Raw genomic sequence first — 24,970 nt, 5'->3', positions numbered from 1 at the left:
TGGTAACTCGGTGGAATTCCACCCTGTACATGCTTCAGAGGATGGAGGAACAGCGCAAAGCCATCCAAGCATATTGCACAAGTCATGACATTGGGAAAGGAGGGGGGATGTATTTCACTCTTGCACCGTGGGGAATCCTTTCAGTGCTGTGCAAGGTGCTGAAACCATTTGAAGTTGTGACATGTGAGGTCAGTGCAGACTCTGCTAGTTTGAGCCAAGTCATTCCTTTAATTAGACTATTGGAAAAGCAGCTTGAGAAAATGAAGGAGGAGCTGAAAGCAAGCAATTCAGCAAAGTATGTTGGCCTTGTCGATCAAGTACTTAATTTGCTTCACAATGATCCTCGAGTTATTAAGATCTTGAACTCGGATCAGTACGTTTTGGCCACTGTGCTTGATCCAAGGTTTAAAACCTACATTGAGTCTTTACTTGTAAATGAGCGAGATGTGAACTTTTGCAAGGAGCTATTGCTCAGCAAGTTGGCCGCTGAACTGGGCCTCGGCTTGACGACGTGTCCTCCTTCACTTTCTCAAGCTGTTGCTCGTAAAAAATTAAATTTCCAAAAAAGAAGCAGGGAAGACACAGGGGGCAGACGAGAACAATTTAACATCTGGGCTGGTTTGAAGGATTTTTCAAAAAAATGTGTCACTTTGCCCATAACTCCATCCAATATGAGTATAAACATGCAAAGGATGGTGGAGGATTACTTTCAAGAGGTAGTTGATATGGAAATGTCAGACAGTCCCTTTCCTTACTGGGAAGAAAAGCAGGCCATTTGGAAACCCATGTACAAACTTGCTTTGCAATACCTAAGCTGCCCACCCTCCAGTGTGTACTCTGAACGAGTGTTCAGCACAGCAGGGAACTTAGTCAGTGATCGCCGTAGAAGGTTACTTCCCAAAAATGTGGAGAAAATGATGTTTATAAAAATGAATTACATCTTCCACGAGGAAGGCCTTCACCATCCAAGACATCCAAGCACTGACTGTTCTCTAATGGCGGATTCAAGCGGCAATGAATTGATAGTCTGTGATGATGACGTACACACTGATGAGGGTGAGGATTAAGCTGAAGATGATGCCGATAACATCTTTTTAAAACTTTCTATGTAAGTGTAGGGTGCAATCTACCCCCAAAGAGGAAAGGGACTTGTGGCATTTCAATATCACATACCATCTTGAAAGGCTGCTGTTAGGGCAATTTATCCTTAAGGGTAGGGTGTCATAGACAGAGTGACCCTAAACTGGCTTTGTCCATTTTTCATAATATTGTACAGTCTATAATGGCTGAATTTTTGGGTATTTTATACAAGTGGAGGGGGGCCTAGAGAGACAGAAACCAAACTGGCTTTTTCCATGTCAATTAATATTGTACAGTCTATAATGGCTGAATTTTTTGGTATTTTATACAAGTGGAGGGGGGCCTAGAGAGACAGAGTGACCCCAAACTGTCTTTCTCCATGTCAATTAATATTGTACAGTCTATAATGGCTGAATTTTTTAGTATTTTATACAAGTGGAGGGGGGCCTAGAGAGACAGAAACCAAACTGGCTTTCTCCATGTCAATTAATATTGTACAGTCTATAATGGCTGAATTTTTTGGTATTTTATACAAGTGGAGGGGGGCCTTGAGAGACAGAAACCAAACTGGCTTTTTCCATTTCTTTACATATTTAACTATAAGTGTAGGGTGTAATATACATTCAAAGACGATGGCTGCATTGCCAATATGCATAGATGGAGAGGAAGACAATCTGTTTTGTGTGTAGAATAGGCCTACCAACGAAGAATTAAACTGTTTTTTTGGATGATTTATTACCTCAACAATTAGATTACTTGTCTCTAAAACAGTTGGAGCACTAAATTGGGTTAATTTAGGCCCAAAAACATGGATTTTCCCAAAAAATAGCAAAACAAAACCAAACAAAACCAAAACCAAAACACGCAATGGCGGTTTTGCAAAACCAAAACCAAAACCAAAACACAACGGTAATCCAGATCCAAAACCGAATCCAAAACCAAAACACGGGGGTCAGTGACCATCTCTAATACACATGCACATATACACACCAGTCTATACAGCATTATAAAAACATACACACAAATATACATACATACACACACACACCAGTATATACAGCATTTTAAACACATACAGGCATACATACATACATACATACATACATACATACATACATATATACATACATACATACATACATACATACATACATACATACATACATACATTAGAGATGCTCACTGAAGTGGTTTTGGTTTTGGATCTGTATTAGCTTCGTGTTTTGGTTTTGGTTTTGGCAAAAACCCCCTCATGTGTTTTAGTTTTGTTTTTGGATCTGTATTTTTTTAGAAACATTGCTAAAATATGCTAAAATCACATAATTTTGCTCTTTTTTTGATCTTACATTATTACTAATCTCACTAACACTAATTTCAAGTCATGTGCAGTCAATTTTGACCACCTCACAGGTCGCATTATTATTTTCATACACTTTCGGGCCCTCTCTCCTCTGAGGCTACCAGCAATGTAGTGGTCCTGAGTCACTGTCACTCCGCTTTTGGTGGACACACAGCTCCCCAAGACCTGGAGAGGTAGATCAGGGCCAAATCAGTACCCCAGGGACCAATTGTCCCTTTCCTGTCAGAGACAAAGATCTATATCTCAACACCAGCCTGACTTCAACTGTCCTCATCAGCTCTCTTTTAAGCCCAAACATTACCTCATCAGCAATTTCAGGAACTGCCTGATTGGTCATTTTCTGTGTTTACCTTTCCACAGGTAAACATACAGACAAAAGGATAGCAGACGAGCCACTCTTGATATAATTAAGGATAGGTATTGTTCTGTCGCTATAGAGCAGAGTTTGTTTAACAGAAGAGATCACAATCCAGACACATTACATTTAAATACATAGTGCAGTCCTCTGTAATTAAACATAGAGCTCTGTCTGTGGACCTTTCCCCTATCTTAATACATGAGACCTCCTGGTGTGATGTACATTCTTACAGGACTGGTGAAAAATAATTATAAATATTTTTCCTAGGCTGAAACAATGGACTAATCTGCAAGATAAGGAAAATATACTGGCAGACATTTTAACTACTTTCAAATAGAATATATAGAAGTTTAAATATGACTGACAAATATGGGGAACCAGAGGACTAGAAAAAGTATATGTTTTTATAGTCCACAGTTTGTGAGAAACGAGGTGCAGACTGGTTGAGGTGATATTACTACCTCGTTTCACCACATCCCCCAACAGCCTCTTCTGTAGGAGCTTTGGGAAGCAACCGTTTCACTTCTGGCGTTTCATCATCCTTGGTAGGATCATGCGATTTCCTTCATAAAAGACCCTCAGGGTCAAATCGTCTATGACCCAGATATGACAATCAAAGAATTTCAAAGCTTTTACTCATCGCTTACCCTAACTTTAATTCTATACTCGATGGGGCCTCCTTGGACCCAGCTACAACCCGTGCCCAGATCACAACTGAAAGAGGGTAAGGACCCCTCTCTCTGTAGTAGTTACCACCCCATTTCATTATTGAATTTCGACCTAAAGATATACGCTAGAGTGCTAGCAAATCACCTTAACACCGTCCTTCTGAAGCTAGTACAGGCCATCAGGCCGCAGACAACACTAGACGAACCATTGATCTAATCCACTATATTATTAAATACAGGTTGCACTCCTTTCTCCTGTCTGTAGATGCTGAGAAAGCTTTTGACTGCATTGGTTGTCCCTTCATGATAAGGACTCTTGCTTCCTATGGATTTCAGGACCACTTTTTCTCCGGGGTCTCAGCCCTATATTACAATCCCACTGCCTCGGTCCAGGTGAACACCTGCCGGTCCCCCTCTTTTCACATCCACAATGGGTCCTCTGCCCTCCCTCCTCTTCGCCTTAGTTATAGAGCCACCAGCCACAAAGATCTGCCCCAACCCGGATATCACTGGTATACAACTGCTCTCTAACACTCATAAATTTGTACTCTATGCGGATGATATTCTGCTCTCCATTACTAACCCCTTAATTTCGCACCCTACCTATTGTAATAACTCGATACCTTTTCTGCCCTCTCGAACTTCAAAATTAATATGGCTAAAGCAGACATTCTAGACTTCCATATCCTTCTTAAACAAAAGCAACTTTTAGAACTAAATTTTCCTTTTCATTGGAACTCAATTAGCGTCAGATATTTAGGTATAGCGCTCACTAGAAAAGTGGACCACCTCAATCATGCTAATTACCCTCCCCTTATATCCTGCATTAAAAACGAACTGGCATCTTGGGATAAACTCATGATATCTTGGTGGGTCGGATCTCCTCAGTAAAAATGAACATGCTCCCCAGATTAATATACCTCTTACAAACATTCCATATTAGGATCCCCCCTCCAACCCTCAAAATGTTACAGGCCTCCCTGATGCACTTCCTTTGGTCCAAAAAGCGACCCAGGGTCCGGGCTCACATTCTCCAATGCTCCCCCATGGCATGTGGTCTCGGCATCCCCAAAGTCCAAAATTATTATTATGCAACTGTCTAGCCCAAAGTGTTCAATGGCTCTCTCCACTTGCGAACAGAGTTTGGGTTGACATAGAATCGTACCTCCTAGGGGGATCACTGATCTGCTCCACCCTCTGGCTCTCTACTACCCTACGCCCGGCCACTGTCCGCACTCACCCCGTGGTGGCCCTCTCCCTTTCTATCTAGTCCCGCTGTAATAAAATGGCCTCTCTCTCCACCACTCCCCCGATAATGATTGCAATCTGTTCCAACCCTGCCTTCAAACCTGACTTCTCCCAGCCAATGTACTCTATATGGGCAGACAGAAAAATACTACTCCTCAACCACATTACCAGGACCGCATCTTTTCTTTAGTTTTCTGAACCGGCAAAGCTCCATAGATTTTCAAAGAGATAGTTCCACCAATAATTGCAGGTCAGACATTTTCATCAAACAGTTAAAAAACAAATATTGGCTACATCACCCACTGAGTTTGAAACCCTGTGTCTACCTCGAAAGGCCTCATATCCACATTGTACAGTGCAGACACACAGACTAGGGTCAATTTGTTAGCAGCCAATTAACCTGCCAGTATGTTTTGGAGTGTGGGAGGAAACCGGAGCACCCAGAGGAAACCCACACAAACACGGGGAGAACATACAAACTCCTCACAGATAAGGCCATAGTCAGGAATTAATTTCATGACCCCAGTGCTGTAAGGCAGAAGTGCTAACCACTTAGCCACCGTGCTGCCCACTTTCATGCATATATGGTGGGACTGTCCAAAACTATGCCCGTTCTGGATCACAGTTCTTTCCTTTGGCTCAACAATCCTTTGTGCCCCTCTACCCCCTGATCCCAAACACGTTCTCCTACCCTTACCTGTCCCAGACCTCCCCTCCCATAACCATCAGTTATTAAGATACATTATCAGTGCGGCGACCTGCCAAATTGCTGCCTCCTGGAAGAATCCCTGACCACCGACGCTTCAAATAGTCTGCAACCGGATTTGGCACACCTCCGTATCCTTCCACAAAATATGGACCCCATGGGCCTCATATCATAAACAACCTCTACTCTGGTTTTGAACCAGTTCTGACCTTGTGTCTGGCTTTCCAATCTAGATTACCTTTACACTCCTGCAATGTTTCCCTTTGCATGAAACTTCCCTTTCTCTTTCCTCCTAATCCTCGTCAGATTCTAGACTAAACTCCTGTCCCTTCCTTTCTCCAACATCCCTTTACTGCAACTTTTTCTCCCCCTTTCCCATACATTCTTTTCTGCTTTCCGTTTGAAATAATGTATGCATTACATCATTGCAGTACACATCCAGCATACAGCGAACATCTCCATGTAAGAGCATCCCTGGGGCATAATCATTGTTGGCTTCACACGTTGCTCTCCGGAACGCTATATGCCACTTATCTACCTCTTTCTATTTCATTGTTGCCGGATCTGTATTGCATTTCTATTTTCATTTCTAAATTATGTTACTAATAAACAGTATTTAAAAAAAAAAACAGTGATTAGTGCACGTGCCATACTCTTTACAGTGAGTGCTGCAGGTCCCCCATCACCTGTGAATTTTCAGGCACCCCTGGCCTCTCTCTAACTGGGGCAAGTCAGCACTTTAGGCTCCAAACACCACCTGCCTTTTGGCCAGAGGATCAGGTGATGGCCCAACGCCTACAGGGGGAGCCTACTGCTTACATGCATTTATAGCTGATCTTTGCCAAAAGGCTCCAATAGTGCTCTTGTACAAGTCCACTACCATTCCAATTCTGAATGCTGCACTAAGGGATAGCAGAGATAGGAGCCATCCTTAAGCCTATATCTATTGCTACAAGAGCTTTTCTTTGACACATCATATGCAGTCTTGGTTCTATAATGAGTGAAGAGGTGAGCAGAGCAACTGATGGAGAGTTGCAAGCAAGTAGGCCCAGATCATATTTCCTAATTTTGGTTGAGCTTATCTGCAAGGCATCCAAATTCCTAGGGATGTGGCTTTGGATGCAGGGTTTACTAGGACTAGGATTTAAACCTTGGCAGTCTCACCATGCTGTGTCCTCTGGCTTAGAGCCTGGAAGGCAGACACAAAGTCTAAAATGACTTATGAGTTCCTATCCTTCTCTGGGAATGTCTATTTTGGTCCAGAATTGTGAGGAAACTAAGAGTCTGGATAATGGATTTTTATTGCCCTGGTCCTGCTCCACCACTAACTTTGCACTTTGATTAAAGAAGTGCCTCTAAGCACAGGACAATTAGCACTACTAGTATCCAAGCCACGTTATCCAACTATTTTTATGTAGTTTAATACTGTACATGTTTTTAAAGTTGTATTGTGAATGTTGCTATATACTGTGAATATAGGATAAGCCAATGTTGTGATATAGTTCTAAGGTAAACTTATGGTATTACTAACTGTGGCTAGATAACATAGAAATAATTTATTGTAGAATTTTTTTGAATTAGTGGTGCAGGCAGCAAGTTATATCATTGCAAATGTACGGAATTTCATACTGTGTAAAATTTCTGTATTAGCAATGTACTGATTTCTGAGGCCATAGGCATATGCCAGGGGAGGAAATGTGTTTTCTGTGATTGAAGGCAGGTAATCTCATGTTAATTAGACCTTTTCATCTCAGTGTCCAACACATCCATTAGCCTAAAGGCACGGGTGGGTAATTAAACTTGTTAGGTCTCGTATGTCTCTAAGAGAGGATGCAGGAAATCAAAAGATTGATGTAAATTTTGTTAAAGCTTAAATCGCTTTAACTCCTAGTCTGAAGGATTTTACATCCTGAGAACTGATGTAATATTTCAGACATTGCAGAGCCATCTAGGATCAGGGGACTGTGTTACCCCCTGCCAGGCTGTGTCCAAAACAGTATAAAAAGCACTGTTTGATCATGAAATGTATTATTCAATCTGTACCTTTCTGGATAGCACTAGTACCTTAAACTAGTGAATGTAACTGTCCTTTTCAGGACTTCCTGAGCTAATAAACATCAACTGCTTAAGGACACTGCTTTGACATCTACTTAACTTCTGCAGTTCCTGTGATCACAGATTAGACCAGTCTAATCCGTTATCCGGCTGTTCTGAGGTTGGGACCCAGCATTTCAGTACCAATACTTTGCTCGCTACCTGCAGCTCTGGTCAGTGTGATAGGCCAAAGGGGAACCATCCACAGCAACCATGATGTGAAGGCCAGAGGTCAGGGGTACCAGTCTAGGTGTACCAGCAAGGGGGTACACTAGCAGCGAGAGTTACCCAGAGATTCTGGATGCCTTAAAGGAGTCAAGTAGTGGAAGCAGCTTAAGCCCCTCCTACTGCGGTTAGATGGCGCAACTTGGATAAAGAAGAGGGGACCGTGGCAAGGCAAGCCCAACTGGTCCCCAGCAACTAAACAGACAGGGTGGTATAGGCGGTCCATCCTATCACAGGATTTCTAACCCATTCTGTATGTGCGTTGCTGTGATCTATTGGTATAGACAGGGAGAGTTGTAATCATTTTTAAATGCTGTGGATGGACTTTTCCTGGCCTATCACACTGGACAGACCCTCAGCAGTCCAATCCCTGTATCTTTTGCAGAATATCAGTCTGTCCCTGATGTTTTTCCTGGAGAGAAGTGGCTTCTTTGCTGACCTTCTTGACACCAGGCCATCCTCCAAAAGTCTTCGCCTCTATGTGCGTGCAGATACACTCACACCTGCCTGCTGCCATTCCTGGCTCTGCACTGGTGGTGCCTCGATCCCGTAGCTGAATCAGCTTTAGGAGACGTCCTGGAAGTTCTTGGGCGCCCTGAAGCCTTCTTCACAACTATTGAACCTCTCTCCTTGAAGTTCTTTATGATCCGATAATTGGTTGATTTTGGTGAAATCTTAGTAGCAGCCTGTGAAGCCCTTTTGATGCAAAATAATGATAACGACACATGTTTCCTTGCAGATAACCATTGTTAACAGAGGAAGAACAATGATTTCAAGCACCACCCTCCTTTTAAAGCTTCCAGTCTGTTATTCTAACTCAATCAGCATGACAGTGTGATCTCCAGCCTTGTCAACACTCTCACTTGTGTTAATGAGAGAATCACTGACCTGATGCCAGCTGGTCTTTTTTTGGCAGGACTGAATGCAGTGGAAATGTTATTTTTGGGATAAAGTTCATTGTCATAGCAAAGAGGGACTTTAATTTCAATTCATCTGATCACTCTTCATGATATTCTGGAGAAAATGCAAATTATCATGATAAAAACTGAGGCAGCAGACTTTCTGAAAAATAATATTTGTGTCCTTCTCAAAACTTTTTGCCATGACTGTATATACAGTACATATTTTGACAAAGTCACTGGATTGGTGCTTGATAACGGGTATATTTTACCTGGGTTCCTAACCTACTGATTTTAAAACCCCAGGAGATTGTTTTTGTCTGTAGTATCTGTGAGCTGCTGAAGGGCTATAGGCTTGTGGAAAAACGGAAAAGGGTCTTGGGGTTAATGGATGGATAGTAAGGGTGGGCCCATTAGACTCAATAACCAGGTTATTGAGTTAACTTTCAGGTTACCAGTGATCCTGCTGGTAATCCGGAATTGCACCTGAGGGTTGCTGGTATAAGGCTGCAGCTCAGTCAGTCTCTCACTGCCTTGGGGAAAGGAGCTGCAGAGTCTTTCTGAGAGAAAGCCTGATAGCTCCCTGTAAGTAATTGTGCTGAAACCTCTTTTGTTTTATCTTAGGAGTGACCAATGTTTAGTTAGGGCTGGGCGGCAAGGTGTTTATTTTGGAGTTTTCTTCTGTTTTCTTACTGAATAAAACTGTCTGAGGCTAATTGCATGAAGCCTTGGGACTTCTGTGAAATCTCTCAGCTGTTGTAAACCATACTTGCCTACTCTCTCGGAGTGTTCCAGAGATTCACGAATTCCAGGTATGTCGCCCGGACTCCCAGGAGAGCAGGCAAGTCTCCCGCATCCGGCCCCGACTAGGCTTAATGATGCAAATGGCAAATCACGTAATTTTGGCCCTGCCCCTGCAACAAAATGCCAAATTTGATGCAAGGTCAGGGGCCAAAATGATGCGATTCACTATGCCCTGACCCCTTCCAACCTCCCACCATATCCCTCTTCAGGAATGCCTTTGAGAGGTGACATGTTTGAGAAATGTTTGTTTTTTTGCAATTTGGTAAAATATGCCGCATTTTTAAGTTATGGGATTTCATAGTGTTGCACATGTCAAATAGAGGTGTGTGCTGATGTGCGCAGGGTGGCTTCACATGAGAGTACAAATATGGCTGACTTCTCTTGCTTAGAGATTTTCATCTCTGTTCTTCAGCCAGGGGGGCCCCATATTTGTAACATCCCCGAATCTTCTTGCTTGATTAAAGGAATATCAAAAAAGTGCAGGACCGTTACAAACAGCTTCTACTAGCTAGAAGCTCCGATACGCAATGAGCTTAGCTCATTCCGTTCGGTCTATTTATATTATTAGGTGATTTTCCCCTAATACTATAAATAGACCTAGCGCAATGAACTAAGCTCATTGCGCATCAGAGCTTCTAGCTAGTATAAGCTGTTTGTGGCAGTCCTGCACTTTTTTGATTTTCCTTCAATCAAGCAAGAAGATTCGGGGATGTTACAAATATGGGGCCCCCTGGCTGAAGAACAGAAGACTGCAATCAACAATGGGCCCGCCCTGGGCAGAAGAACAGAAGACTGCAATCAACAATGCCCCCCCGCCCTTGGGCAGAAGAACAGAAGACATTACAAGCAGGACTTTTGGAATTACTAATTTATTTTGGACATGGTCAAGCATGGACTTGGGATGCAAATTTATTTTGGACTTTGGTGACAGTCATTTTTGGATTGAAAGCTGCTGACAACAGAAGAAAACTTAATTGGTGAGTATGTTGGGGATTTATTGTTTTTAATAAAAATATATGGTGTAAATGAGGGTGTTTACTGTCTTTATTGTGGGTTTATTATTTTTAATACATGTTAGTGGTTGTAATGAGGGTGTTGTGATTTTGTTAGCATTTTGGTTTGTTGAACTACAGTCATGGTTGTCGGGGCATGTTGGCAATTGTGGTTTTTCAAGTGCCAACATGCCCTGTCTGCAGTGGGTATGCTGGTGCTTGTAGTTATACAAGTAGCAGCATGCCCACACTATTTAGGGCTGGCTGGGACTTGTAGTTCCACAAAACAAAATGGCATCTGTTTGTGTTTTTAACACTTTATATCGCCATTATTACCCTACACCCACCGCCCAGGGGTGTAGAAAGAGCTGGGTGACCCTGGGGGGGGCCTGCTCGTTTTTTTCGGCGGACCCCACTCCCTAGGGAATCTAGCCCAGCGCTGAACAGCCTGGGGTTGGTTAGTCATTATGGGAGGGGGATCCCTGCCGCGTGTCCCCCCTGCTATAGTGCCTCCAACCCCAGCTGGTTTGCCTAGTACTGGTTCCGTGGAAATAGGGGGGAACCCACGCAAAATTTTTCCCCGATTTTCACAGAACCAGCAGTAGTCTGGCAGCACTAGGGGTAAGACTGAATAGAGGGGGGACCCCACGCTTTTTATTTTTACACTTTGATGACAGGCAGTGTAACAGTGATGGGTTTGTACAACTCGCTGCTACAATACAGGAGAGTTAGCTAACATGGGAGTGTTTTACATTGCAGCAAAGCAAGATGACCAGTGATTTTGAAGATCAGGGTAAAAATCACAGCTTGATACATTTGAGAAAATTTTGACCAAAATTGTGGGTTATCATCCGCGATTTTCCGCGATTTTAACACGCTGAAAAAATCGGACCTTGATTCACTTACCCCCTGGTCTGACTGGCAACGGCCATAAATGTTCCAGTAGCATCCTCCGTGCTACCACGAACCAAGGGCGACACGGTCACCTTTTCCTTCCTTATTTTTCTGAGTACCTGGGGGATAACTAGAAAGAGAGGAAACACGTACCCCAGCTTGAAGTTCCACTGCATTGACAAGGCATCTATCCCTAAGGCCCTGTTGTCTCTGTGACGGGATTAGAAGAGCGGTAACTTGGTATTGTTCCCTGTGGCCAACGGATCTATTTCTGGCGTTCCAAACCTGTGCCGTATAAACTGAAAGATCTCTGCGTGCAACTCCCATTTTCCTGGATGGACTTGGTGTCTGTTTAAATAGTCCCCCACCACGTTGTCTTTGCCTGCCACGTGAAATGTTGAGAGAGATTCAAGTTCATCTCTGCCCATACCATCAGTGTGGTTATTTCGGTCAGAATTGCTCTGCTCTTGGTACCACCTGCTTGTTTATAAAGGCTACTACAGTCCTGTTGTCTGAGTATACTCGCAGATGTTTGGCTTGCAGATAGGACTGGAAGTACTGGACTGCACATTCATCTCCAAGATGTTCCCCTGGAGAAGTCTCACTTCGTCTCGCTAAATGCCCTGCGTGACCATACTTTGCATGTGAGCACCGCAGCTTATTGAACTGGCGTCTGTGGTAAGAACACACCAGTCTGGTATCGAGAGAGACACCCCTTGCTTTCTCAAGCCTTGGAGCTGTCACCAATCCAGGTTCTGTCTTGCCAACCTTGAGAGGTTGAATTTGGAATCTAGAGACCCCACTGTATGATCCCATTCTACAAAGAGGCTTGATTGAAGATCTCTCATATGCCACCGTGCCTATGGAAAGATTCCTATTGTTGAGGAAAACATTCCTAGAAGGTGAAGACACATTCGAGCTGAAATTCGATGTTGAATCTGGACTTGATGCGCCAGCGACTGGATTTAGGTCTAAATGTTGCATCTTTTTTCTTTACATAAATTAACACTATTTCCTTGAGTTTGAAAGAATTCCTAATAAACGCTACAGAATATACTCTACACATAATTTAAATTTAATAATTGATGCACAGAATAATCTACATTGTTGCAACACAAAATAGACTCAAAGTTTGTGCTAATAGATGCAAATTTATCGGTAGGACACTGGGAGGTTAATAATACTTGGACAATTTTCCATTTAATTCAAATATCTATTACATATCCACTGCCTAGACAATATGATATTTTTCTGGGATGGAGATGACTCCTCCATCTCAGGATTTACTACCTAATTTAAAAATAATTCATGTGTGGTGGTGTTTATCTCAGAAATTCAGGAAAAAATTGATCAATATAAAAGTACAGAGTGTGATTTAACTTACATGTTTGAAGTGGTTTGAAAGTGTCTTTTTCCACAGCAAGCTGACATGGTGTGTCTGTAGCAGCGGTAGTCGGTTCCCAGACTACCACCACACCGACACTACTTACCCCTACAGCGTCACCACGAAAGTGGCATTCACAACATATTTATCTCCCCGATTGATGAAAAAGCTGACTTTGAAGAACTTACCCACTTCCACACACTTTCTTGTGACCATAACGCTAAATTAACAGACACCAGCTCCCTAGACACTGGACAACTTATTTGGCATTGGTCACCCTGAACAATAAGGAAATCAATTTTCATCTTTAAACTACTCCCACAGCACTATCTTGATATACAGGTGATACTCTCACCTTGCTTTATAAGTGATATTAAAGTAATTCTATCGTTTTCAAATAAGCATTGCATAGGCGATTGTATTGTGTTTCTAACGCAGAAAGTGATTTATTTTAGCAGATGTAAATAGTCAACAATTCAATACATTATTATATTATGATACAGTACAGTACAGTCAATACCAAAAGATAAATACATACCGCTGCTATCGCATGCGCTCGCTGCGCACCCACGGGACCCGGTGGACAGTATATCTGTTAGAATACTGTGATCAGTGAAGACTGAAATCTGGGTGCACAGCTATGATCATATATACACAGTCAGTGTTACAGAGAACAATGCAAATGACGTGGCTTGCTTCTATAGGTCCAGACATCACATGGTCATAAACAGGTCATAGGCTGATTCAATCTAAGGAATCCAAAGGTGGGGGTCGTCTCTCCAGGGGATGAGCTCCTTTCTTCCCGCCAATGCTTCAGTTACAATTAGCATTTCATAGCTAACATCATACAAAGGTTTATTCCCTAATATCAATAACTAAAGTATGCAATGTGCGATCTCTTCGCCGACTGCACCGGACAGCTGCTGATGATTAGGGTTTCAATATGATACTAGGCATGATACCTTTCCTATAACCTGAACCTTGACTATCACTGAAGTGTACATATAATCATTATATATCTATATATATATATATATATATATATATATACTAATAATAATAAACCAAATACTATCTGCTCATAAATTACAGTGTAACGGAACCAATATGAATATGATTTATATAAATAACTAAATGTTGTAATGCGAGTGTGTGCGTGCGTATCTTACCGTGCGATCGCACCATGCCACGTGTTACGGGGCGTACGCATCTGTGTTACGTGGCGTTCTTAACAATATTAACCAATATACTTTCGTTCATCCAATTATACGACTTTGACAGTGAGTTCTCATCAGGTGCTCTGCTTGATTAGCCTCACTGCAGACCGGTTGGGTACTAAATTCCTAACGTGATAACACCGACACTAGTTACCCTGGTAAAACCGACAGTTTTGTTAGTGCTACGCCCAGTAGTCTCAGCGATTATCACGTTAGGAATTTAGTACCCAACCCCTCTGTAGTGAGGCTAATCAAGCAGTGCACCTGATGAGAACTCACTTATAAAGACAAGGTGGGAGTGTCACCTGTATATCAATCTAGTGCTGTGGGAGTAGTTTAAAGTATTTAAGATTGATTTACTTATTGTTCAGGGTGACCAATGTCAAATAAGTTGGCCAGTGTCTAGGGAGTTGGTGTCTGTTAATTTAGCATTATAGTCACAAGACAGTGTATGGAACTTTATGTTATGAATTACTTTGCCATCCTGGCAAATAAAGCCAAGTACAATGCAAGAGGTTGTTCGTACATCACCAAAAGTGAGCCCGTGCCACAATATATTTTTCCAACCTTTGTGGCTATATAGCTATACAAAGATTTGTTGCAAGTTGGATATGTTGCATGTGTAAATCCTGTTAGAGATTGGTTTACCTTGATTATCAGGTAACAAGGATACCATGACACTTACAGCTGTTCTTGATTGTCTGTTTTTACTTTAGTAGTAAATTTGAGGTTAATATCAATAGTTATAGCTGTAGTGGATGTCTTTTTTTATTTTTGCTCTTTGTTACTTGATGTACTGTATCTGATCCACAAGGTAGTATGGTTAAATGTTATTGTGCTAGTTAATCCTATTGGAATCTCAGAAAGACCTCATTGCAAATATAGTGGTGGACATTTTTTAATACTAGTGCAAAAAAAAATGATGGTGTTTCCCCGAGCAATAAATGTCATATAATCATTTTTAGCTTTATTTTTTAAAACTAACTAGAAAATGTGGAATCTAAGTGGTAGTTTTGGGCATCACCCGTTTTTCTTATTACAATATGCTCCATAATGTGGATAACGCCCTAATAATCACTGTATCATTGTCACACGCCAGTCCCACAGTCAGGGCCTGGCATACTTACCTGCTCCATGCAGGTCTCTCCTATGGCGCTGGGACCGGGATCCACTGATGCACAGACCCGATCCTTTTTATAATCACTCTCCACGTCTGTTATTGGATACCTCTTCTCCTACAGGAAATTCAAGGCACCAGACCCTGCAGCCAGGTACCTGTTCTTTATGTCTTTACCTGACATATATTCAGACGTGGCTCCCTTCACTCCTGCTGCAGTATCTTCTGTTACATCAGTTTGCTATTCAGTGGACCTCCCCGCAGGCTATCACCCTCTAGTGTTCAGCTTGCTGTTCGGTGGTAAACTCTCTCCAGACTATCACCTTCTGTGCTCAGCTCAATGCTCCAGTGTTACCTCAGTTTGCTGTTCAGTAGAACTTCCCCGCAGCTATCACCTATTCTCTCATTCTCCAAACGGTCTCTAGTACTCTCTCAGAGGACTGCGGCCTGTGGGGCAGAGGACGCAAAGTCCACACCATCCCAGGCGAAAACCACCTGCCTCATTAGACTTCACATCTTTGGGTAGAATATTGTCAAATTAGACAGACCTCGGAATTTGAATCTTACCTTCTGTTCGTGACAATCATTTGGCATTCAAATTTATTTATGTTTTTGGGGTTACCAAAAAAGGAATTTCAATACATGAAAAAAAAGGTATAAATTGACCAGAATACATAAATATTCTCCATTCACCTGGAATTTTTTGTATTGATGTAATTAATGACACACGCATTTCATGATTTTATTTCCATAGACCCGTTCCTCTGTTTTACAAATATCTTCTGACTTTTATTTTCGTCATTGAGGAAATAAATAAAGACCAGACAATTTTACCCAATGTTACTCTGGGATATCATATATATGATTCATGCTCTGATGCACCGAAAGCTGCAAAAAGTGTCCTACAGATTTTATCAGGACCAGGAAAGACAATTCCAAATTATTCCTGTATGCAACATAATAAGTTATCTGGGATAATTGGAGATCAAAGTTCTATAACAACAGTACCCATGGCACAAATATTGGCAGTATACAGATACACACAGGTAAGTTCTGCCATCTATAATTAAAACTAATATTCATGGTTGGTGGGTGGATTGTTGAGTTAAAGGAAAGTCATGTTGGTCGACTAAAGGTAGTGTGGAGAAAAGGGTAAAATATATACAATGGACTGATGCGTTATATTTCATTTAATTATTTTATGTTTGTACTAAATCTAGCTCAGTGGTTGAGTTTATACTGTATGATTAATCATTTTCCAGTCTTTATTTTAATGGATATGTTTCTGGACAACTCCCAGTACAATAGGTCATTAGATTAATTCTCTACTTCACATTTCACAAGATGAGCTTGGGGATAGATAATTTCAATAGCAGCAATGTATGTGCTTTAGACTCAGTGGTAGGGGGTGTATGTATATTTGTGTCATGGAGATTTAGAATGTAAGTTCCAATGGGCAACAAATCATATGAATTAGTACATAGTCTCTTTATAGCTCTATGCAATATATTTGCACAGTGTAGATAAAGAATAACAATAATGTACTGAGTGCAGACAGTAAATTAATAGAGGTATTCAGGGGCTAATATAATTCTAGTTGAATATGGCGCTATGCATATTCGCAATGTTTTGGGGGCAATGGAAAACTCATATATGCTCTGAATGGACACTTTTAAACTTCTCCCTCTATTTCACAATTTTAGATGATTTATAAAACTGTATATATGCATTCCTCTGTTATATAAATTGGTTTTATTTTGAATAGATCAGCTATGGTGAAACCAACTATGCTCTAAGTGACAGAAACCTCTACCCAACTCTTTACCGTATGGTACAAGGTGGCCAGGTCAGTTATTCTCTGCTATCTAATCTGATCAAGTTCTTTGGCTGGACATGGGTTGGCATTTTAGCTTCTGATAATGACAGTGGTAATGATGAAATTAAACTTCTGATACAATATCTGACGACCAACAGCATCTGTGTTGCCTACACAATAAAGATAGCATTTGCTGCATTAACTGTTCTATATGAAATGAACAAAATGAGTATTGATATTATTAGAAAATCATCTGCACAAGTTATAATACTCTGCGGAACGTATTCTTCATATTTTGCCGATTTTTTAACAGCTTTAAAAGATGTACTTAGTGATAAGACACTGGTCTTTGGTCCAACATTTGCCTTTACCCCATTTCTTTTGGAACATGATCGGGAAGCATTTAATGGCAGTTTGGTTCTTCAACCTGATTTTCTGCCTATTCCAGATATGAAAAGTTTCTATAACAGTTACCAGCCCATAAATCACCCGGAAGACAAGTTACTGAGCCATATCTGGTTGGTTAATTTGCATTGTTTGTCAAAGGATGAAAACAGTAATGACATGTATAGCTGGATATATAAGAAATCACTTCACAACTGTTCTGGGACGGAACGTTTAACAGATTTTACTAGCTTTCGATTCCAAGGACTAACTGATCGAGTATATACAGCAGTTTCTGCAATGGCTCATGCTTTATATAATATGCACATGTCAATGAGTGGGCAATCCCATGAAAAGATCCCTACTTACTATGAGTATAAACATCAGGTAAATCATTAATGTATTGTTAGTATTACACTCATTTTCAGTTTCTGTGATGTACTGTTGTAGTTTTCACAAAGGGATATCTCAGGTTATGAGGGGCTTAATCCTGTGCCTGGTCCTATAATTAGAAGCTGTGTAGCTCCTTCTGGCCTGCAACTTCTTTAGCTCCATATTTAAACCGCTTATCGGTGACATCTTTTACCTTTTACCATGGTTACCGCCACAAGAGTTAACTTACCAACATAAAATAAAGACACAGAGACTTGTTTTGGCGAAATGAAAGGTCAGAAATTTATTGAAAGATAAATATGCGGAAAAGAGGTGGCAAATATAAGCAGACCAATCAGCCCCCAGGCCACACCTGTAAGTTGTAATCTCTGTCCAAACTTATTTGGACAAGTCTAGGCGTTAAATGCCAATCTTCCCCATTTGGCACATTAGCTGAGGCCCACCCGCCTAAGCGGAGCCCCATAACCCTGAAGGGTTATTCTGACTAATTTCCCAATCCCATTAGGGGAGAGTGCCTACCACACCTTGAATGTAACCAAATTGGCCGCTGATTGGGCTGCTTATCGCCACTACTAAAACTTTATTTTATAAAAATCACTCAACTGACAAGACAAACAAATACACACTTTAAGAATAAAAATAGGGACTGGGTGGGTGGGTGGCTAAACTCTCCAGATGGCAAGAGGAAGTTAACTGTTCTTCCTATATGTTATAAGCCTTCCTGAAATATAAGTCTTCCCCCTACATCCCTTCTGACTGGCTGACTCACTTCCCACTACACCCAGCTATATTAACTCTTGCTTTACCTTATATTTTGCATCTACATGCACCTTCAGCGTTTATATCACTTCGGGCTAATTCCATCCCTCTGTTAATCGAGTGTACGTATCTCCCTGTGCGACTCTATTACATTAGAAGGGATGAATGGCAAACTATCTGTTGATGTCAGTCACAGTGTATTAGAGGGCAATTAAGCATTTAAGCTTCTAAAAAGCTTCATCCTTCCTCCAGCCAGAGCCCTGGGGGTTATTGTCTCCGGGGTGTAATGTTCATCTTGTCGCTACCAATAAATATTGTCCGATGCGATTAATGTGGTTCCAACACACAAAGAGATTTAATAGCAAACGATAGCAGGATAACAGGATAAATGAGCTAAATGAGCTGAATAAACTAAATTAACTAACTGAACTAACTGAACTATGGGGCATATTTAAGAGGTACCGGAATATATGAAAGTTGATTTTCAATCCTCCTCGCATTTCTAAGGATTGAACTAACTTTCATATTTATAAAGAAAAAACAACAGGGACACCAGTCATGTTAAGCTGCTGTCCCTGTGAAGTGTATCACTTACCTTTTCTTACCCTCTGCACTGTGCGAACTGAAGTGTCTTCACAGCATCTTATTGAAGATCAAAGTGCGCCTGCGCTGACTGAAAATATCGGGCATGCGCACTGAGAACTGCTGCTGCAGTTCAAAGACCATTGACTGACACGAGGATCATGTGACAGGGAGGGATCACATGATCACTCCACTCATGCGTTGTCCAGCTCTGCTCTTTGGAGCAGAGCTGTCAGTAGTGAAACTTTTCAGTTATGTTAATGTACGCCAGCTTCAGTGATAAAAATTTCAATTTGGTCATTGTTAAATAGCGTTCATGAGCACTCACCATACAATGCGATGGGAAGTGCTCAGTAAACCTAAGAGAGATGCAAAGTAGAAGATATCCATGATATCTGCTGCAATTCTACATTGATAAATTACATTTTTGAGGTTAATGATGTTTTCAGGGTTTATTGATTGATAAATAGACCCCTAAATGAGCTAAATTAACTAATCTTTTGAACTAATCTTTTTAGTGAACTAGATCAGAATGAACTAATGTCCAAAATGAACTGGATTTTCCATCACTACGGGGATCGGCAACTGCACTGTTCTGCCCCTGTTTCTTTCTGTTTTTACTATTTACGTTGCAGCCTTCATACCTTCCTGCTGGTCAATTAGTTCTCTAAATGTGTACTCAGGCTATACATATGTATCAGTCTACACCACTTTAGCTAATCCCAAATGTTTTTTTTTCCTTTTATTCCTTTAATGCTTTAACATCATACGCCATACCCACCAGTACTTAAAAAAATCCAACAAAACAAGGATTCAAATCAATCATTGTTCACGTGAACTGAATTCCTCCAGTCTCCAAGCCTCAATCAGTAGTCACTATGGGGCTGATTCATGATTGGATTTAAGTCCATTTGCACAGGATATATGAAGTATGAAATAGCTCTGCGCATGCCCAGAACTGGACCTTAGGCCAATGATCGCAATTACAAACAATTCATATCTGAGCACAAATGACACTTATTACTAGAGATGGGCGGGTCCGGTTCTCCGAGAACCGAACCCACCCGAACTTTGGGTATCCGAGTACCGAGCTGAGCAGCTCGGTACTCTCCCGCCCATTCCGAATCCAAATCGAGGCCGAACGTCATTGTGACGTCGTCGGATCTCGGGGCTCGGTTCTCGCGATACTTCAACATTATAAATACACGCCTCCACAGCAATCCATCGCCATTTGACAGAGGGAGAGAGCAGGGTGTAGTCATAGGCTAATTAGAGCAGGGACAGAGAATACAATATTGTTCTTGCAATTGCTCTAACCAAAATCGCTAGTGCAGAGAGGAGGATAGAGGTTTATTATTTTTTCTTCATATTTGGCACTCCCCAGCGCTTTTGGGGTGTCCCCCATAATTGTGCATAAATATTTCTGGCTGTCAAAAGTCATATCTGTCAGCAGTATCTACTAAATAATTTTTAGCACTCCTCAGTGCTTTTGGGGTGTCCTCCCTAATTGTGCATTAATATTTGTGGCTGTCAAAAGTCATATCTGTCAGCAGTATCTACTAAATAATTTGTAGCACTCCTCAGTGCTTTTGGGGTGTCCTCCCTAATTGTGCATTAATATTTCTGGCTGTCAAAAGTCATATCTGTCAGCAGTATCTACTAAATAATTTTTAGCACTCCTCAGTGCTTTTGGGGTGTCCTCCCTAATTGTGCATTAATATTTCTGGCTGTCAAAAGTCATATCTGTCAGCAGTATCTACTAAATAATTTGTAGCACACCTCAGTGCTTTTGGGGTGTCCTCCCTAATTGTGCATTAATATTTCTGGCTGTCAAAAGTCATATCTGTCAGCAGTATCTACTAAATAATTTGTAGCACTCCTCAGTGCTTTTGGGGTGTCCTCCCTAATTGTGCATTAATATTTCTGGCTGTCAAAAGTCATTTCTGTCAGCAGTATCTACTAAATAATTTGTAGCACTCCTCAGTGCTTTTGGGGTGTCCTCCCTAATTGTGCATTAATATTTCTGGCTGTCAAAAGTTATTTCTGTCAGCAGTATCTACTAAATAATTTTTAGCACTCCTCAGTGCTTTTGGGGTGTCCTCCCTAATTGTGCATTAATATTTCTGGCTGTCAAAAGTCATATCTGTCAGAAGTATCTACTAAATAATTTTTAGCACTCCTCAGGAGCTTTTGGGGTGTCCTCCCTAATTGTGCATTAATATTTCTGGCTGTCAAAAGTCATATCTGTCAGCAGTATCTACTAAATAATTTGTAGCACTCCTCAGTGCTTTTGGGGTGTCCTCCCTAATTGTGCATTAATATTTCTGGCTGTCAAAAGTCATATCTGTCAGCAGTATCTACTAAATAATTTTTAGCACTCCTCAGTGCTTTTGGGGTGTCCTCCCTAATTGTGCATTAATATTTCTGGCTGTCAAAAGTCATATCTGTCAGCAGTATCTACTAAATCATTTGTAGCACTCCTCAGTGCTTTTGGGGTGTCCTCCCTAATTGTGCATTAATATTTCTGGCTGTCAAAAGTCATTTCTGTGAGCAGTATCTACTAAATAATTTTTAGCACTCCTCAGTGCTTTTGGGGTGTCCTCCCTAATTGTGCATTAATATTTCTGGCTGTCAAAAGTCATAACTGTCAGCAGAATCTACTAAATAATTTTTAGCACTCCTCAGTGCTTTTGGGGTGTCCTCCCTAATTGTGCATTAATATTTCTGGCTGTCAAAAGTCATATCTGTCAGCAGTATCTACTAAATAATTTGTAGCACTCCTCAGTGCTTTTGGGGTGTCCTCCCTAATTGTGCATTAATATTTCTGGCTGTCAAAAGTCATATCTGTCAGCAGTATCTACTAAATAATTTTTAGCACTCCTCAGTGCTTTTGGGGTGTCCTCCCTAATTGTGCATTAATATTTCTGGCTGTCAAAAGTCATAACTGTCAGCAGAATCTACTAAATAATTTTTAGCACTCCTCAGTGCTTTTGGGGTGTCCTCCCTAATTGTGCATTAATATTTCTGGCTGTCAAAAGTCATAACTGTCAGCAGAATCTACTAAATAATTTTTAGCACTCCCCAGTGGTTTGCGCTCAGAATGGATTCAAAGCAGTCCACATATGATCTGAATGAGCAACCAGGTTCTGTCACCAGTCCTGATGTTAGTGTTCCCAGTACGTCATCTGGCCAAGGCGATGTCAAACAACAGAGTGTTTTCAAATTAGTGCAAAAAACAAAAACCCAAAAAAAATTTACTGTATTGAAGCGAAAAAGAAGTGTAACTGAGCAAAAGTTAAGTGACGATAAAAAAAAAATTGCAAGCATGCCATTCTACACACGCAGTGGCAAAGAGAGAATGAGGCCTTCACCTTTGGCTATTAGTGGCAGATCCCAAAAAGTTACCCAGCCTACAATTGGTGCACAACTACTGTTACGCGTCAAAGCCGAGCTGCAAGATAACAGTGAGGCATTACAGGAGAATATTTGCTCTGATTCACAAATGACAACAATCCCTGTGGAGAGTCCATCCAACAGTGGGATGTCTAATCGTGAGCATTCTGCTGATGTGTGCCTTAATAGCCCGAGTGTAGCCGGTGATACCCAAATTGAGGATGCCACTTTGGAATTAGAAGAGGATGAGGGGGAGATTTGTGTAGGCGACGAGGGCGCTAATGAGGATGTTGATGAGGATGAGGTTGTTTGTGTAAGTCCTGCACCAGTGGCAGCAGTTCTGGCACGTGACAAGAAAAAGGCCATTGTCATGCCTGGGCATAAAACAAAAAAATCCACTTCTTATGTGTGGAATTATTTCTACCCAAATCCAGACAACAATTGTATAGCCATTTGTAGTGTATGTGAAGCCACAGTCAGTCGAGGGAGGGACCTTAACCATCTTGGAACCTCGTCTATGTTACGCCATTTAACGAGAGTTCATGGCAAAGTGTTGGGAAAAGCTGAAAGTTCTTCCCAAAAGAATACAAGCACTCCCTCATCAGCTAAGACCCTCCGCTCACCGACATACCGACGGCTACAAAATACACCCACCACACCATCCTCATCAATATCCTCAGTAGCGCTCGGAGTTAGCCCGGCATCCCACTTAAGGCTGGATGACTCCGGCACTATTATTGATTCCTCTGAAGAAAACGTTAGTCCTGCTGCTGCTGTTGCTGCTGCTGGGGGTGAATCGTCATCCCAGAGGCAGGTTAATAAAATGAGCAGTCCTACATTTCAGCAATTAACTGTGAAACAATCATTTGCGAGGGGAAGCAAATATGACAGCAGTCACCCAGTCGCCAAGCGAATCACAGACGCCATGGCTGCAATGTTAGTGTTAGATCTGCGTCCAATCTCCACAATAAACGCAGCTGGTTTTTCACAGTTAATTGAGGTTTTGTGTCCGCGTTACAGAATTCCATCGCGACACCATTTCTCCCGTAAAGCTATTCCACAACTATACCAAAAAGTGTGTAAAAATGTAGAGATTGCGCTGAAAAATGCCATTCTGCCCACTGTTCACTTAACCACAGATATGTGGACAAGTGGAAGTGGCCAAACCAAAGACTATATGACTGTGACAGCCCACTGGGTTAGTCATTCACCTTCACCAGCAGGAACAGCAGCAGCATGTACACCACTACGTAACATTTGTCACAGGCAGGCCACTCTTTGTATCACCGGCTTCACTAACAGGCATACGGCTGACAATTTGTTACGCAAACTGAGAAATGTGATTGATGCATGGCTTATACCACTCGGACTCTCCCCAGGGTATGTCATTTCAGATAACGCCAACAATATAGTGCAAGCATTACAGCTGGGTGATTTCCAACATATTCCCTGTTTTGCTCACACCATCAACTTGGTGGTGCAGAGCTTCCTACGAAATAACCGTGAGGTGCAGGAGATGCTTTCGGTGGCCCGTAAAATTTCAGGCCATTTCAGGCATTCAGCCACAGCATGTAGGAGATTACAGCAGCTCCAAGAGCAGTTTAACTTGCCCTGCCACCAACTTAAGCAAGAGGTGTGTCACAGGCACTAGGAGTCTTTACCCAGGGATCACCAGGTGATAGGCTTACCAGAGCAGTATAGGTGGTAATATGGTACTCTGGTAGCAGGGTGATCACGGAACAGGAAATAGCAGATGATGAGATGCTCAGGAAAGTCTATGACTAGCAGCACTGGCAATATGGAAGTAGTAATACACGAGGAACTGTATGGACAAAGGACACGTGAAGGTAGTCAGTGGTCTGCGGTAGCAAGTTGTACCACTGCTATAGTGAGGAGGAATGTCCAACAGAAACGAGGAGGTGATGAGAGTCAGCGGTCTGCGGATAGCAAGTTGTACCGCTGTCTGAGTGAAGGAATGGAATCCAAGTGGAGGTATCCGGGGAGTCAGTGGTCTGCGTTAGCAAGTTGTACCACTGCTATGTGAGAGGATACTGGAACGGGTGAAACTGTAAACAGGAGTCAGTGGTCTGCTACTAGCAAGTTGTACCACTGAATATATATGTGAGGAGGTGCACGGGGAGAGACTGCAACACAATATATACACGGGCACCTTGACTTTGATCCACAGTAATATGCACAATATAAATGTATAAATGACTGAACAACACTGCCAATGTAGAAAGTCTCTTGAAGTAATCCAGCATGAGATAACACAGTCAATGATGGCAATAGAGTCAGCAGATAGTACACTCCAGAGGAGAACCAACACAGTCAATGATGGCAATAGACTCAGCGGATAGTACACTCCAGAGGAGAACCAACACAGTCCAGCAAGGTATGCAATACACAGCACAGTCAATGGGAAGTATGCATACCGTGGTTCAGGAGAAGGCAGTCAGACAGGAGTGCAGAGATACCTGAAGGGCAGGAGGCCGGCAGGATCCAAAGTCCCTGGATGGGTGAAGCGGTGGTCTAGCAGGTGCAGCGCACAGGTAGGTAGACCAGCAGGGAACACAGGAAGGCGTGGAGAGCGGATC

General features: G+C 41.8%; 1 protein-coding gene across 1 annotated transcript in view; it reads left to right on the top strand.

The window, feature by feature from the left end:
* LOC142142555 (vomeronasal type-2 receptor 26-like) overlaps nucleotides 1-24,970 on the top strand; it is a 63,705-nt gene that overhangs the window by 4,256 nt on the left and 34,479 nt on the right. The window contains exons 2-3 of the mRNA XM_075200435.1: nucleotides 15,801-16,092; nucleotides 16,812-17,633. Of these exons, the coding sequence (XP_075056536.1) occupies nucleotides 15,801-16,092; nucleotides 16,812-17,633 (1,114 nt within the window). The remainder of the gene's footprint in view (nucleotides 1-15,800; nucleotides 16,093-16,811; nucleotides 17,634-24,970) is intronic.

Source organism: Mixophyes fleayi, chromosome 3 (assembly GCF_038048845.1).
Source record: "Mixophyes fleayi isolate aMixFle1 chromosome 3, aMixFle1.hap1, whole genome shotgun sequence".
Taxonomy (NCBI): domain Eukaryota; kingdom Metazoa; phylum Chordata; class Amphibia; order Anura; family Limnodynastidae; genus Mixophyes; species Mixophyes fleayi.
The sequence above is the reverse complement of the archived record's forward strand: the minus strand, read 5'-3'. Positions and strand labels throughout refer to the sequence as shown.